This window comes from Drosophila biarmipes, chromosome 2L (genome assembly GCF_025231255.1).
Source record: "Drosophila biarmipes strain raj3 chromosome 2L, RU_DBia_V1.1, whole genome shotgun sequence".
Lineage (NCBI taxonomy): Eukaryota > Metazoa > Arthropoda > Insecta > Diptera > Drosophilidae > Drosophila > Drosophila biarmipes.
Window position 1 is genome coordinate 10,662,910 of NC_066612.1, and position 11,971 is coordinate 10,674,880.

The window sequence follows — 11,971 nt, forward strand, 5'->3', positions numbered from 1 at the left end:
GCCAATATATTGCTGCACTCGATTACCAAAGTTATCGGTTCGTGCCTTGGGAAAATAAACAAAAATGTGTGATAGAAACAAACCGTCTGTTCAGGATATCGCCGAGCTGTGTTTCCAAAAATTCGAGTCCTTGCCAAAGACAGGAAAACCCTCTGCTAATCAATGGACCGTTTTGGCGGGCATAGTAGAGTTCAACCGGCAAACGGGGGCCAGTCAACTGGTGGCCCTTGGATGCGGAACCAAGTGCATAGGGCAATCCAAACTTTGTTCCCGTGGTCTCGTCCTCAACGATTCCCACGCCGAGGTGTTGGCCCGTCGAGCCTTCCTCCGCTTCTTGTACCAGGAGCTGAAGCAGGAGAGGATCTTCCACTGGAACAGTAAGCTTAGGAGCTACGACATGGATGAGCACGTGGAGTTCCACTTTCTGAGCACTCAGACGCCCTGCGGAGATGCGTGCATCCAGAATGAAGGAGAATCAGAGCAACTGGCCAAGCGCCAGCGATTGGATGAGGGAGCCGACATGGTCTATACCGGCGCCAAGTTAATGGGTGACTTGAACAACGATCCTATGCAGCAGACACCCGGAGCTTTGCGAACCAAACCAGGTCGTGGAGAGCGCACCCTATCAATGTCCTGTAGCGATAAGATGGCCCGATGGAATGTGTTAGGTGTGCAGGGTGCCCTACTGGATTCCCTGATCTCCAAACCCATTTACTTCAGCAGTCTGAACTTTTGTTGTGCCGATGCGCAACTGGAATCGCTAGAAAGAGCCATCTTTAAGCGTTGGGAAAACAAGTCCTTCGAAAATCTGCGGTTCCAGCCTCAAAAATCACAGATACGCATAGATTCTAGCGTATCCTTTGAGTTTTCGCAACGCTCCGACTGGCAACCCTCGCCCACTGGCTTGGCTTGGTCCCAAGTGCCGGAGGTCTTAAGGTAAGTTCTTAATAAATCGTATAATATACCTTGAAAACATAATAATTATATCATTTCCAGACCCTATGAAATTTCTGTAAACGGAAAGCGTCAGGGGGTGACCAAAAAAAAGGTGAACACGCCACAAGCTGCGTTGGCAATCAGCAAGTACAAGCTGTTCCTCACTTTTAAGGAGCTACTCAGATTCAATCCGAAGCTCAGCGAAAAGTTTGATCAAAACCTATCAGATATTGATCTGTTGACATATGCCGCTTGTAAGGAATTGGCCGAAGATTACCAGTTGGCATGGCGTCAAGTAAAAGCTAAATACTTCCTTCAATGGACCAAAAAGCCGCCTGAATTGCTGAACTTTTCTTCAGTACCCAATGAATGACAGCGACTAATGAGGGTGAAACAATAAATGTTTATATGCTGGTGACTTCTTGGCTTAAGAGCTGCAATCAATATTCCATTGGATTGGAAGGCGATCTTAATAAGCAATGGTAAAAATAAATCCGCTGATGTCTCACTCCAATTATCCATTTTGAAAAAAGGACATCACAAAGGATATCGTTTTAAAGGCGATCAAAACCAAAGGAAGTGTTGCATGAAAGTACAATTTCTGTAAAGCAACCCCTTGCCATCGAATTAAAGGGCAACTGGTTCATCATATGCAACATCTAAGCGTGTTATATTTAGTTTATAATACCATAATAACATTAATCTAATTGTCATTTTGCAAACGTTTAACGAACAAACAAACGAACAGACGTACGATTACAATTAAGGTTACAGCTACACATCCACTGATGCGAATACGGATACGGATGCACATGTAGGAGGTATGCTTGCAGGGAGTACGAACTAAAGACGAGAATTGAACAGTGGGATGAGCCGCTCCAGCTCGAGGCGTACGGATGTGATATGTGGGTGCGAACAACTAATTATACGACTCGAATCCGTTGACTATCCAAGGAGTGGCGACCATATTCCTACGGGACTTAGTGGCCCCCGATCTCGCGCAGCTCACGCTTGCCCAGCGGCAACGGAGGGCGGAAGTTGTTGATGACCTTGCCGTTGAACTCGTTGCAGGGGCACTCCTCCTTCACGTCGTAAGCGTTGAGATTGCGCATGGCGTTCAGCTGGTCATCGGACACCTCGATGGGCGTCTTGAACACGATCCAGATGACGCACTCAGAGCAGGGCGGCGTGGTCAGAGAACCCTCGTAGGTCCAGTAGGTGTGCACATCGGGCAGCAGCTTGCCGGGATCACAGCCCTGGGGCAGGGTGACGCGGTCGCCCTTGTGCAGCACGAACTGCAGCAGGCTGCTGACCTTGTCCAGCTCGGCGTGGTGATCGCCAGCCTGCAGGAACACGCCCAGGACGGCCAGGCCATCGGGAGCGGCGGCTGCCTCGCCAAAAGACTTGTACTTGGTGGTGTTCCAGTGCACCAGGTGCAGTTCGCCGGCATAGGACACTCCATCGACGGTGTGCTCGGAGCCCTTGGAGTCCGTGCAGCCCCAGTGGCAGTGGAACTGCTCCAGCTTGAAGATCTGATCGCCCAGGGGTCCGCCAGTCAGCTCCGACTCAGCGCCGTTCACATCCACGCGCCAGCAGTATCCTGGAATGAGTAACCATCACTCATTGTAAACACATTTGAACATTCGGGTGCGGAAGATTGAGATTCCTTACCAGGATTGACCAGGCTCTTGGTGTGCTCTGGCACATACTTCCACTTGAGCGGAGCAACCTTCAGGTCGCTGCCCTTCTTGGCGCTGGAGGGAGTGATGTCCACGGGTGACTGGCGATGTCCCGACGCCTGTGGGTAGTCCTTGGCCCAGTGGGCGGGTCCTGAAAGACGAACATTGAAAGGGGCGGGTAAGTACACAGCCAGTAAACTCATTAGGTTGTTCTCCCAAATTAACCGCCTTAGGCACGTGCTAATCCGTCGATAAGAAACAATAAATCAAGTAAAATCAATTCATTCGAGGTTCCTTTGGGGGTAATTTATATCTCATTAGGCTAGCCAGTCAAATCTTGATGGAGGCGTTTGATTAATCCCCAAGAAAGCTATCAAACTATTGTCAAAGCTAATTGATCTTAGGCAAAACTCAATAATTTATTTCAATCATTTGCAATCCAGGAGTACTTCAGTATAATTTATCTGTAAATAACAAAGTTCTTTAACAATCCTACCAAGAAAGGTCAAGAGTAATGCTACAATAAAGCTTTTTTTATATTGCATTATTACATTTTTGTAATAAATCATTTATTTAAGGTGTGTTTATTACTATATAACTGAAGTAAAGGGTTCGTTATCTTGAGTTGGCTTTTCATTTAAACCTAAGAATGGGAAGATATTTACTTTTCAAGATATTTAACATATTTATGGCATGATATATACTGCTATTTACTTAGGAACATGTCGCCAGCGTAATCGTTTGCTCAACTGGGAGTAATAATATTTGCATAGGCCTTTATCTGACCAACCCGCTGAGGCAATACAAGTATTTGCTGCTCCCCTGTTTGCTGCATTTTACGATGGACTCTTTTTAATTACTGGCGGTGGTGTGCAAAGTCAGGGCAAACATTGGCACAGAGAACCACGTCACGTGCCAGTGGAATCACTCCGAAGACCGCACGCCCAAGAGTCATGTGATAGGATCGCTGCAGATTAACCGCAGAGCTGGGGGCTGACTTGGGCCTGGGGTGGGGTTGTTATTGTTAGTCTAAACCAGAGCGAAAAAAATAGCAATGAACCCCCACTGCAGTGATATTAGCTGGCTAGATGGCTAGCGGGCAGCCTTATCGAACCCGAAGACACCGAGCCAAAGCCTCATTTGTCATTTGATAGATCACCGAGCTCAAGGTGTCAGCCGCTTTGTAGCTTCCCATATTTATTTCAGCGACTCCCAAAGTCCGCCATAAAACTGATAGTGAATAGCAAAGTCAGGTGCAGTGCATTTATCATTTATCGGAGCTGGAATCAAGTTCTTTGCTCGCCATCTCGGTGCAAACGGTTTATGCATGTGACTGCCAAGAGGCATGGGCCCACATGTCGTATGAAAGTCACGTATACGCCGTGTGGGGCACACAATGGCTGGAGAAGAGTGGCGCTGCACGATCCTTTCATAACTTAGCAGGCAGGCGCACAGCTCCGGCCATACTTAACACTCTGCCTTTTATAATCATCAAGTAAAGATATCACCAAGCTCGGAGACTTATATAAATCAACATATATGAAATGCGGTGGCTTTTGTTCATTTAAATGTCCAGGCTTGAGGTCTTTGTTTGCCCAACAAGTTTGCTGCTGACATTGGCTGTAAATACTTTAAGATCACCTGGCGGCGGCGGCGTTTTAGCAGTGCCTGTGATAACAATTGGCAGACTGGAAAAAGTAAGAGAAAGTAAACAAATACTAGGAAACGGAGCACTTGCTCAAACACAGCGGATCCCTAAAAGCTGATCAAACGGCCTTTGTTCCACCCATTCAACTCTGCCATTTACTAACGGCAAGCTTATCTTTCGCACACTCCCCAGACCATATATCATCGTTTCCCAGCCAATTTCGTTTCAATTTAGATCACAAAACACAGAAAACAGCTTAATTGTGACCATTAATGCTGTGATAAAATCGAAACGATTTTTTAATTGAATTACTGCAAACGGAAAAGCAAAAACCCAAAGCTGTCTGCTAGAACTTGTTCCGGAAACGTTTAGTTCTAGGAACTATTTAGCATTTTCCCTAAGCAATGCAGTCTCAGTTTCCCCATTTTCCACAAAAACCCGATGAACCAGAGAACAGAACAAAACTACATTGTATTCATCTTGAAACAAAAAACATTTCAAAATTAAAATAAGGAAAGAGCTTATATAAGGCCCGAGAGACGAATAAAGAAATGCTCGTTACGACAGCCCCGAAAAGGCTTTAAAAACACGACAAAATAAAATTTAGCAATTAGCATTTACGAATTTACGAGCTGAGCGATTCTAAGCGGGGTTTGCATGATAATATCTACAGGGGAATCGTCCGAACTGCAGGGAGGCATGAGTGTGTCGCGTGTTTTGTGCCTTTCCCGGGGACGATCGTAAGGAAGTGCTGGCCCAGACCGGTTTGGGGAAAGTGCCCCCACCTCGGAATTACGAATTTCTGAGTCAGTATCTGGTGATATATAACTGCCTGCAGTCCGGGGCACTTGTCTCCGGGCCATATTGCTTTTTATAGCCACTCAATTGAGCGGGCCAAAAGCAGCAACCCCTTCTATTTTTACCCTCCACCTTGGCCGAAAGAAGCCCCAGAAATGGCCCTACCCTTGGGCTGCCTGGCACCTCCACAGCGTTTATCTAAGGGCCGCCCGTCCAGCCCTCAATCACCTGCTAAAATTTCTGCCTGTAATTATTTGTTTGCATGTGAGAAATGGTGACAATAAACCGCGAATGGAATAATTGAATTGCCATAAAGTCGGGGAAGCGGAATGGGTACTTAACCGAACTGCATTGCGGCCTAATGAAAGGCCCCGCTCGACATCCCAAACTTTAAAGTGTTTCCGAGAAAATTTCCTATCCATATATAGTAACACTTACTTATGGGTACATTTTTAAAATCAGATATCATCCGAGTAATTTTCTTCAGGCGCCCAATAAAATATCTGAGTTGACAAGGCGAATGGCATACCAATATGGCTGGCCAAAAATAATATCAAACTGACGATTACCTGGCGTGAGAAATGGTTTTCGCAGTTCTATTTTCCGATTTCCCTCCAATAAATATTGGCCTTAATGAAGGGGCCTGGATTTTATCTGTTCATTTGATGATGCAACCAAATATATGGTTGCTCTAGGTACACACCTTTCCTTGCCTAAAAGCACCCCAAGTAACTTGGATCTTACTGAGAAACCGATAAGTCACCCGAAATATATAATTTTAGAACATTATAAAGCCATCGATCATTGCGGCCATGACAGTCTAATGATACACTCATTCATTTGTTTGCCAAAAATGGGTTTATCATTTCGCTCTCCATAAAGATACAGACCTTAGAAGTAGGGGAACCAAAAGCGGTGTTACGACACCGGCGATCTATTCAGGCGATATGGAGGGACACTTGACTGATCTCCGCGTCTAAACACGCGAGTTGTAATCTACCGAGTCCAGATGGAAGCGTGTCGCTCACCATTCAGACAGTTCCGACAGTGCCCAGGGGTTAGGCTCAACCTGTGCGCCCCGATAAGGATGGCTGGATGGCTGGATGGCTGGATGGCTGCACTGATCGCACAATCTCCGCTAAAAATACGAATGTACGAGCGGGGCGCAGAGTTTCTCGGCTCTGGAGGAGGAGAGCTGGCTGATAAGGCGCTTCTTGCGCTGGAAAGTTACCAGGGCGGCGCGGGAAAATCGCAACCTATCAGTATCGGCATCGAATCAATCAGAGCAATCACAAGCAGTTAAGCAAATCAATTGAAATTGTCAAAAATCGAGGTTTTTTTCTGAATTTTCTGAATTGATATGTGGCATATTATATATTCTAGTTATTGGTGCTGTATGGTGTGGAAATAACGCCCAAGACATTGGAACCGGTCTGCTCGGCGTCCTTAGCGGACGAAGAACATGCACTTGACTAGCCTTCGGAGCGGCAAAGAGCGGGGGGCACCGGGTGCTCAGAAGCCCACAGCGAAGACAAGGCGAGACAATCGATCGATCGGAGAACTAGTTTGCCAGTCGAGGCGGTTGCCTCCGCCGGCCACTGGCGGGGCAGTGGGAAGCACCGGATCACGAGACCCAGCTCGTGCGAAACTCCCCGATCCATAGCCGCGCGAAACCCGCTCCCCTGCCTGTTAATTAAGGCCCATTATGCATGAGTAATGTCCAAGTCTGTTTGCGCGATTCAGCTTATGAGGCATGAAATCGAAGTGCAGGGCATCTAAATTCACAGCATTGTGCAACCGACGCGGCCTTACCGCCGCACTAATACCCTACTCCGCAATCTAAGCCCTTTGTGATAAGGCAAATCTGGGAAGAGCGTCGTTCTGCGCCGAATTATCTGACTAATTGGCTATTTATTAAGGGTTTACTCACACCTTTCTCTGATAGCCGGCTTGTTTTTGGTGTTTTGCCATTTTATTGGGCAAGGCTAAGGCTTGTGGCGTCTATATCTGGCCAATATCTTATCGTTTAATGGCTCCGCTGTCTGATTCGGGAACGTGACGCTTACTTCCAGATAGATCGAGTTTGTCATAAAAACAAAATGGTTAAAATTCCTCACAGACAGCCCAAAGATACATAGGATTTGAGATATAAGAGAGGTGCAAGTCCCCCTTCGGAGGGGGAGTGAAAAGCTGGTTATGCAGACACGCATGCGCGGCGTGTGCAAGTGAGTCAAAAATCGGAACCGCCGCAGACGGCGATGTCTGATTAGAGGCGTAAGGCCAGACGAGACTGGTAAACAAACCGAGAGCGGGAACCGGAATCCGGAGGCTGCCAAAAGCCAAAACAAACAAGCTCGAACCATGCCGAGAGCTTACCGTTCTCTTCGGTGTATCCCCAGTGGTGGCTCATCTTGATTTTTGCTGGGGTTGGCTTTCTATTTCCTATGGGGGATCCTGAAGGACACTGGGATATGGGTGTTGCACTCGCGGAAGGTGGCACGCGTCTGACTTTCGCTGGGGATCGCCCGGCTCGCTTTATAGGCACTGTGGGAGGAGGGTGGACTCGGTGGAATCGGTGGAATCTCCGAGTAGTAGAATCGCGCAGCGGGTTGGAACGCCGACTGTTGGGTTAGTCCGCCGAGTGTAGACTGACGGGCAGTCGCGGGCAGCGCTGCCGCCTGGAGCAGCGGCGGCGGCGGCGGCGGCGGCGGGACAGCGCCGCGACTGCGAGGCGGACAGCACGCACCTTGCGAGAGAGCCGGAGAGCGTGAAAGTCGCCGAGCCGCTGAACTTAACTACTGTTTAACCCCCCAGAGGGGGAGGGGGAGGCGGGCGAGCGGTACGACTGCGGCGTCATTAGAACCGTTGACAGCGCCGCCGGGTTCAATAGTTTAGTTTGGCCGCACTTGAGTCCGCACAATGGGGCGCATACGTAATGAGTTCGATTCCAAACACTCCACCGTCCACCGTCCACTAATGTTTTTTTATTTTTTGCACTACCCAGCCGCCTGACCTTGGCTCTGCATTGGGTGCTGGACGCGATCGGTGGTCAGAAAGCGGAAGTGTAAGGAAAGGCAACAATGCAAAACATTAATCGATTACTGTCGAGCAGATCGATCAATTCCTGGGAGTTCTCAGTGGAACGAACTGTTAGGTAGATAGATAGATAGTTACACAATCTTCGGGTGCTTGATATTGAATACATTTTTTAATTAAAGCTAAGTACTCCACTTATTAACTATATCTATTTAAGAAGTCTGAAACTTGATGTTGTGTAACTACAGTGGGTTAGGCAGTAAGCAAAACAGTTTTACAACAGTATGATTATTATTGAGACTGATTATATGATAAATGATTGTAAAGAACCTAGGCTCCCAGGAAGAATAATGATATTTAATACAAAATAAAATCGAAAAAATTTAAAATGCTAAAGAATTTGTGTTTTTAGTTACGCTTAGATTGGTGTGCACTGTACAAACAGTCTTACAAAAGTGTGTTATATATGCTTACTAAGTATGATTAAATGATATATTCCTTTAAAGAACTCAAGCATTTTCGGGAAAAATTTTAGAATGTTTAATACATAATAAAATCGAATACTTTTATGAATCCTGAAGAATTCCCGTTTTTCGTTCAGTTTAGATCTGTGCTCAAAACAATCTTACATCAGCATGTTTTATATGATTGTTATTAAGTCTAATAATATGATATAGGATTAATGGACGAATAAGGATATTTAATACATAATCTTCAAATACTGAAGAATTCGAGTTTTTAGTTCAGTTTAGATCTGTGCTTAAAACAATCTCACAACAGCATGATTTCTAAGATTGTTATTAAGTCTAATCATACGATATATTGTTAAAATGAGCATAGGTATGATAGGAAGAATAAGGATATTTAGTAAATAATTAAATCTTAAAAATCTTCAAATACTCAAGAATTTGCGTTTTTAGTCTAGCTTTGATCTGTGTCTAAAACATTCTCAGTGATAATATGATACCATAAGATGTTTAATACATATAAAATCGAAATGATTTCTAAGTGCTGAAGAATTCGCGTTTTTCACTTTTAGAGACCTCCCACTGCTTCCACTGTGCGTAGACATTTTGTAAATTGCCCCATACATGCGGCAATTTTCTTTTTTTCGGTTTTGTTGTTGAACTTTTGTGCATTGTTTTTGTTGGTGCTGTGGGACTTAAAGCGTGATCGCGATCGCGCGCTCGACAACGCACACAGATCTACATATTCGTACAGTGTACACATATATCTCAATATATTCGACGGATCGTGGCGGGGGAAATGGGGATGGGTCCGGTCTAATCGCAGCACTTTTCAGGGGAACTGGGCCCGCTCTCTCTCTCTGCATGCGACTTGGTTGGGAGGGAAGGTGGCTTCGGACGGATCTGGTCAGGGGCGAAGGGATCCATAATTTCCATCAACGCGCTCATGTTATTCCATTAGTACATTGGGCACAGTCACCGCATAGCACGAAGCCACTTCAGCGAGTTAAGCACAAAATTTGTCACTAATTCCCAGTCTGTGCCGCCTTTGTTTTTGTGCTCTCCCTGCGTTGCACAATAGGCTAAATGGGCTGCAGAATCTAACACTGCCCTGGGTGGCTGGGTAAACTTAGTTATCCTCTGCGACTTCGATCAGGGCTATCTGTTCTCCCCCCGGGCCCACACTGCGTATGCGCAATTAATGCGGCGCGTGTGAAATCTTATTTGTTTGCACTTGGCTTAAATCTTATCGCCCACTTTTCCCTGTACCGAGCTTGTTTTCTAATTAGCCATGCATTATTATTTGCGCTTTGCAGCGCTCTGCTGTGGGCCCCGCCCCCCGAGACCCCCGGCCATAGCCACCACCCCCAATCGTCTCATCGACCCCATCTCACGTGCAGTTCCTAGTCGCTCGCTTCCGCCTTTGGCATTGCGCTCGGCGCTTTTGCAAAAATGGAAATGGAAATGGGAATGTATCTGGAGGGAATTTGATTTAAGCTCCCGCTCTGACAGCCCACTCCAAGGTCGAGTAATTATTGTTAATGGGCATTAACTGAGCCCATGTGACAGCAAAGTTTTGGGTCGGCAAGGGGCCCACTTAGATCGCTCTAATTGAATTGGAGAAGGAGCAGATCAGAACGAAACGAAACGAAGCAGCAAGAAGCATTTCCAGAGCTGGTCTAAATTGGTTTGCACCAAGCGTAGTTGTAATTGAGTTTTGGAATCACTAAATGATGAAGATTGCAAGATTGGGTATTCCGACTGTTCAATAAACTTTAATGATCTATTGGGCTAAGATATATATTTTTTAAGGCTTCCCAATTGAAATTATTTATAGATCCATAACTTTTATGTTTTAATTAGTGGCAGACCAACCCAATTCCATATAACATTTCCTTTTATTAAACACATGTGATTTTTATTGAACTGTGGTCAAACTTTGTCTATTCTTTAAAGTAATCCTATAACCCATTTCAACCCTCTAGACATGTCAAGTAGTTCCCTTAGGGAAAGCCACAAGCCACAATGATGCTACAAAAAGAATCCCGAAGAAAGAAAGCCAAAACACCAAGAAGAACAGTAGTAGATATAAATATTTACCCAAAAGTTGGGGGATTATTTACTTAGATAAGCCTAATCTCATCATGACTAATTGTCTCTGATATAGAAAAACTTTCAGACAGTTCAACCAACTTTCAAGGCAAATGTGGAAAGTCGTGAACTTTCTCAGTGACACCAAACATTGCTTTTGCTAGCTAACCAGCTGCCTCGATAAGGAACTTTTGGGAGCGACCCGATGAGCCAGGTCCAAAATCTGGCATTCTTAGTCTACTTTATGTCTTTCATAATTGGCTCAGCTTTATGTCGTAATTATTTCTGGGCTGGTAACACGCGTGGCTAAGGATTTCGTTTTATTCTGTTTTGCCAGCAACTGTTGGGCGCCATAATTCTGTTTTATAGGGCATATAAAGAAGCTGACTGCGTGCTTTGCGCAGATCTTGAACTCCAGTTTGTAGTTGGCTCAACTGGGATTCGGCGCAGATTTTTGGGATATGGGGGGGCGAACTTATAGAGATACTCTCTCCATACAAAATATTTGTCTTCCTCCGGACGTAAGCGCCCCCAATTAGCACCTACCAATGTGATACCTCGCAAATCGAATCAGAAATCGAGAGCGTGATTAAGTTTCCACTGGAATTGACATATTAACGAGATCAATTAGCATGTGGCTTAGAATTTCCAGCTCACACTTTCAGTACATACGAGTGGCTTTGCCCAGTACTCTTTTCCGCACAAAGCCCCATTGATTCCTACCCGTTCGTCTCGGTTTCGGGCATTTTGCATTCGGTGCGTGTTAATCGATTTGTTTAACCGGCGAACAAACAAAGCAGCACGAAAAGTATCACTCCGTGTCATGCGGACACCGACTGAGGTACGAATTTTTGGCAAAAACAAAGCGATAAACTTGGCTTGGAATATTCCAATGGCTCTCTTGCTCAAACAAGGTATAAAACTCATTCGCTGCAGCGAAAACTGCTTTTAAAGGCCATCAAAATGGAGGTGTCGCCAAAGACATAACCTGAGTTTATCGCGGAAATTAATTAGCATCTAAATTAGCAATGATTGGGTAACAGAGATAGTTAAACATACAATTTATTTATTGTGTTTAGACACGCTCCTTATAAGCACAGAAGGTATATCCTTGTAAATTTAAAAATAATACAATTTTTTTTAATTTTGTAAATATTTATTTAACAAATTTAGAATGGTATGTTTTTTTCCTTCTTAAAAATAAATTCGCAGGCAAACATTAGACTGCTGATTTTTATTATATGCTAATTTGTATTAATCAAATCATTCGCGGGTTCTTCGATACAAAAATGCACTGCCTTTCCAAGTCCAATTTT

The 11,971-nt window shown here is 45.1% G+C and overlaps 2 protein-coding genes across 2 annotated transcripts; one reads left to right on the top strand and one right to left on the bottom strand.

The window, feature by feature from the left end:
- Nucleotides 1–19: 19 nt before the first annotated feature.
- LOC108032703 (tRNA-specific adenosine deaminase 1) lies at nucleotides 20–1,592 on the top strand. Its single transcript, XM_017106681.3, has 2 exons — nucleotides 20–936; nucleotides 997–1,592. Exons 1-2 carry the CDS (start codon nucleotides 65–67, stop codon nucleotides 1,307–1,309), a joined length of 1,185 nt encoding a protein of 394 aa, XP_016962170.1. The 5' UTR covers nucleotides 20–64; the 3' UTR covers nucleotides 1,310–1,592.
- On the bottom strand, nucleotides 1,579–7,705 carry LOC108032702 (carbonic anhydrase). Its single transcript, XM_017106680.3, has 3 exons — nucleotides 7,438–7,705; nucleotides 2,608–2,766; nucleotides 1,579–2,536 (listed from the first exon to the last, which is right to left on the bottom strand). The coding sequence occupies exons 1-3, from the start codon at nucleotides 7,469–7,471 to the stop codon at nucleotides 1,917–1,919; spliced, it is 813 nt and encodes a 270-aa protein (XP_016962169.1). The 5' UTR covers nucleotides 7,472–7,705; the 3' UTR covers nucleotides 1,579–1,916.
- Nucleotides 7,706–11,971: the final 4,266 nt, after the last annotated feature.

What these genes read in the sequence shown, in the direction of transcription:
- LOC108032703 (XM_017106681.3), top strand. Translation starts at nt 65, where the DNA reads ATGTGTGATAGAAACAAACCGTCTGTTCAGGATATCGCCGAGCTGTGT. An exon ending in CAAGTGCCGGAGGTCTTAAG is followed by an intron (nt 937 to 996) that starts GTAAGTTCTTAA and finishes TATCATTTCCAG; the next exon opens with ACCCTATGAAATTTCTGTAA.
- LOC108032702 (XM_017106680.3), bottom strand. Translation starts at nt 7,471, where the DNA reads ATGAGCCACCACTGGGGATACACCGAAGAGAACG. An exon ending in GGGATACACCGAAGAGAACG is followed by an intron (nt 2,767 to 7,437) that starts GTAAGCTCTCGG and finishes TTCGTCTTTCAG; the next exon opens with GACCCGCCCACTGGGCCAAG. An exon ending in CAAGAGCCTGGTCAATCCTG is followed by an intron (nt 2,537 to 2,607) that starts GTAAGGAATCTC and finishes TACTCATTCCAG; the next exon opens with GATACTGCTGGCGCGTGGAT.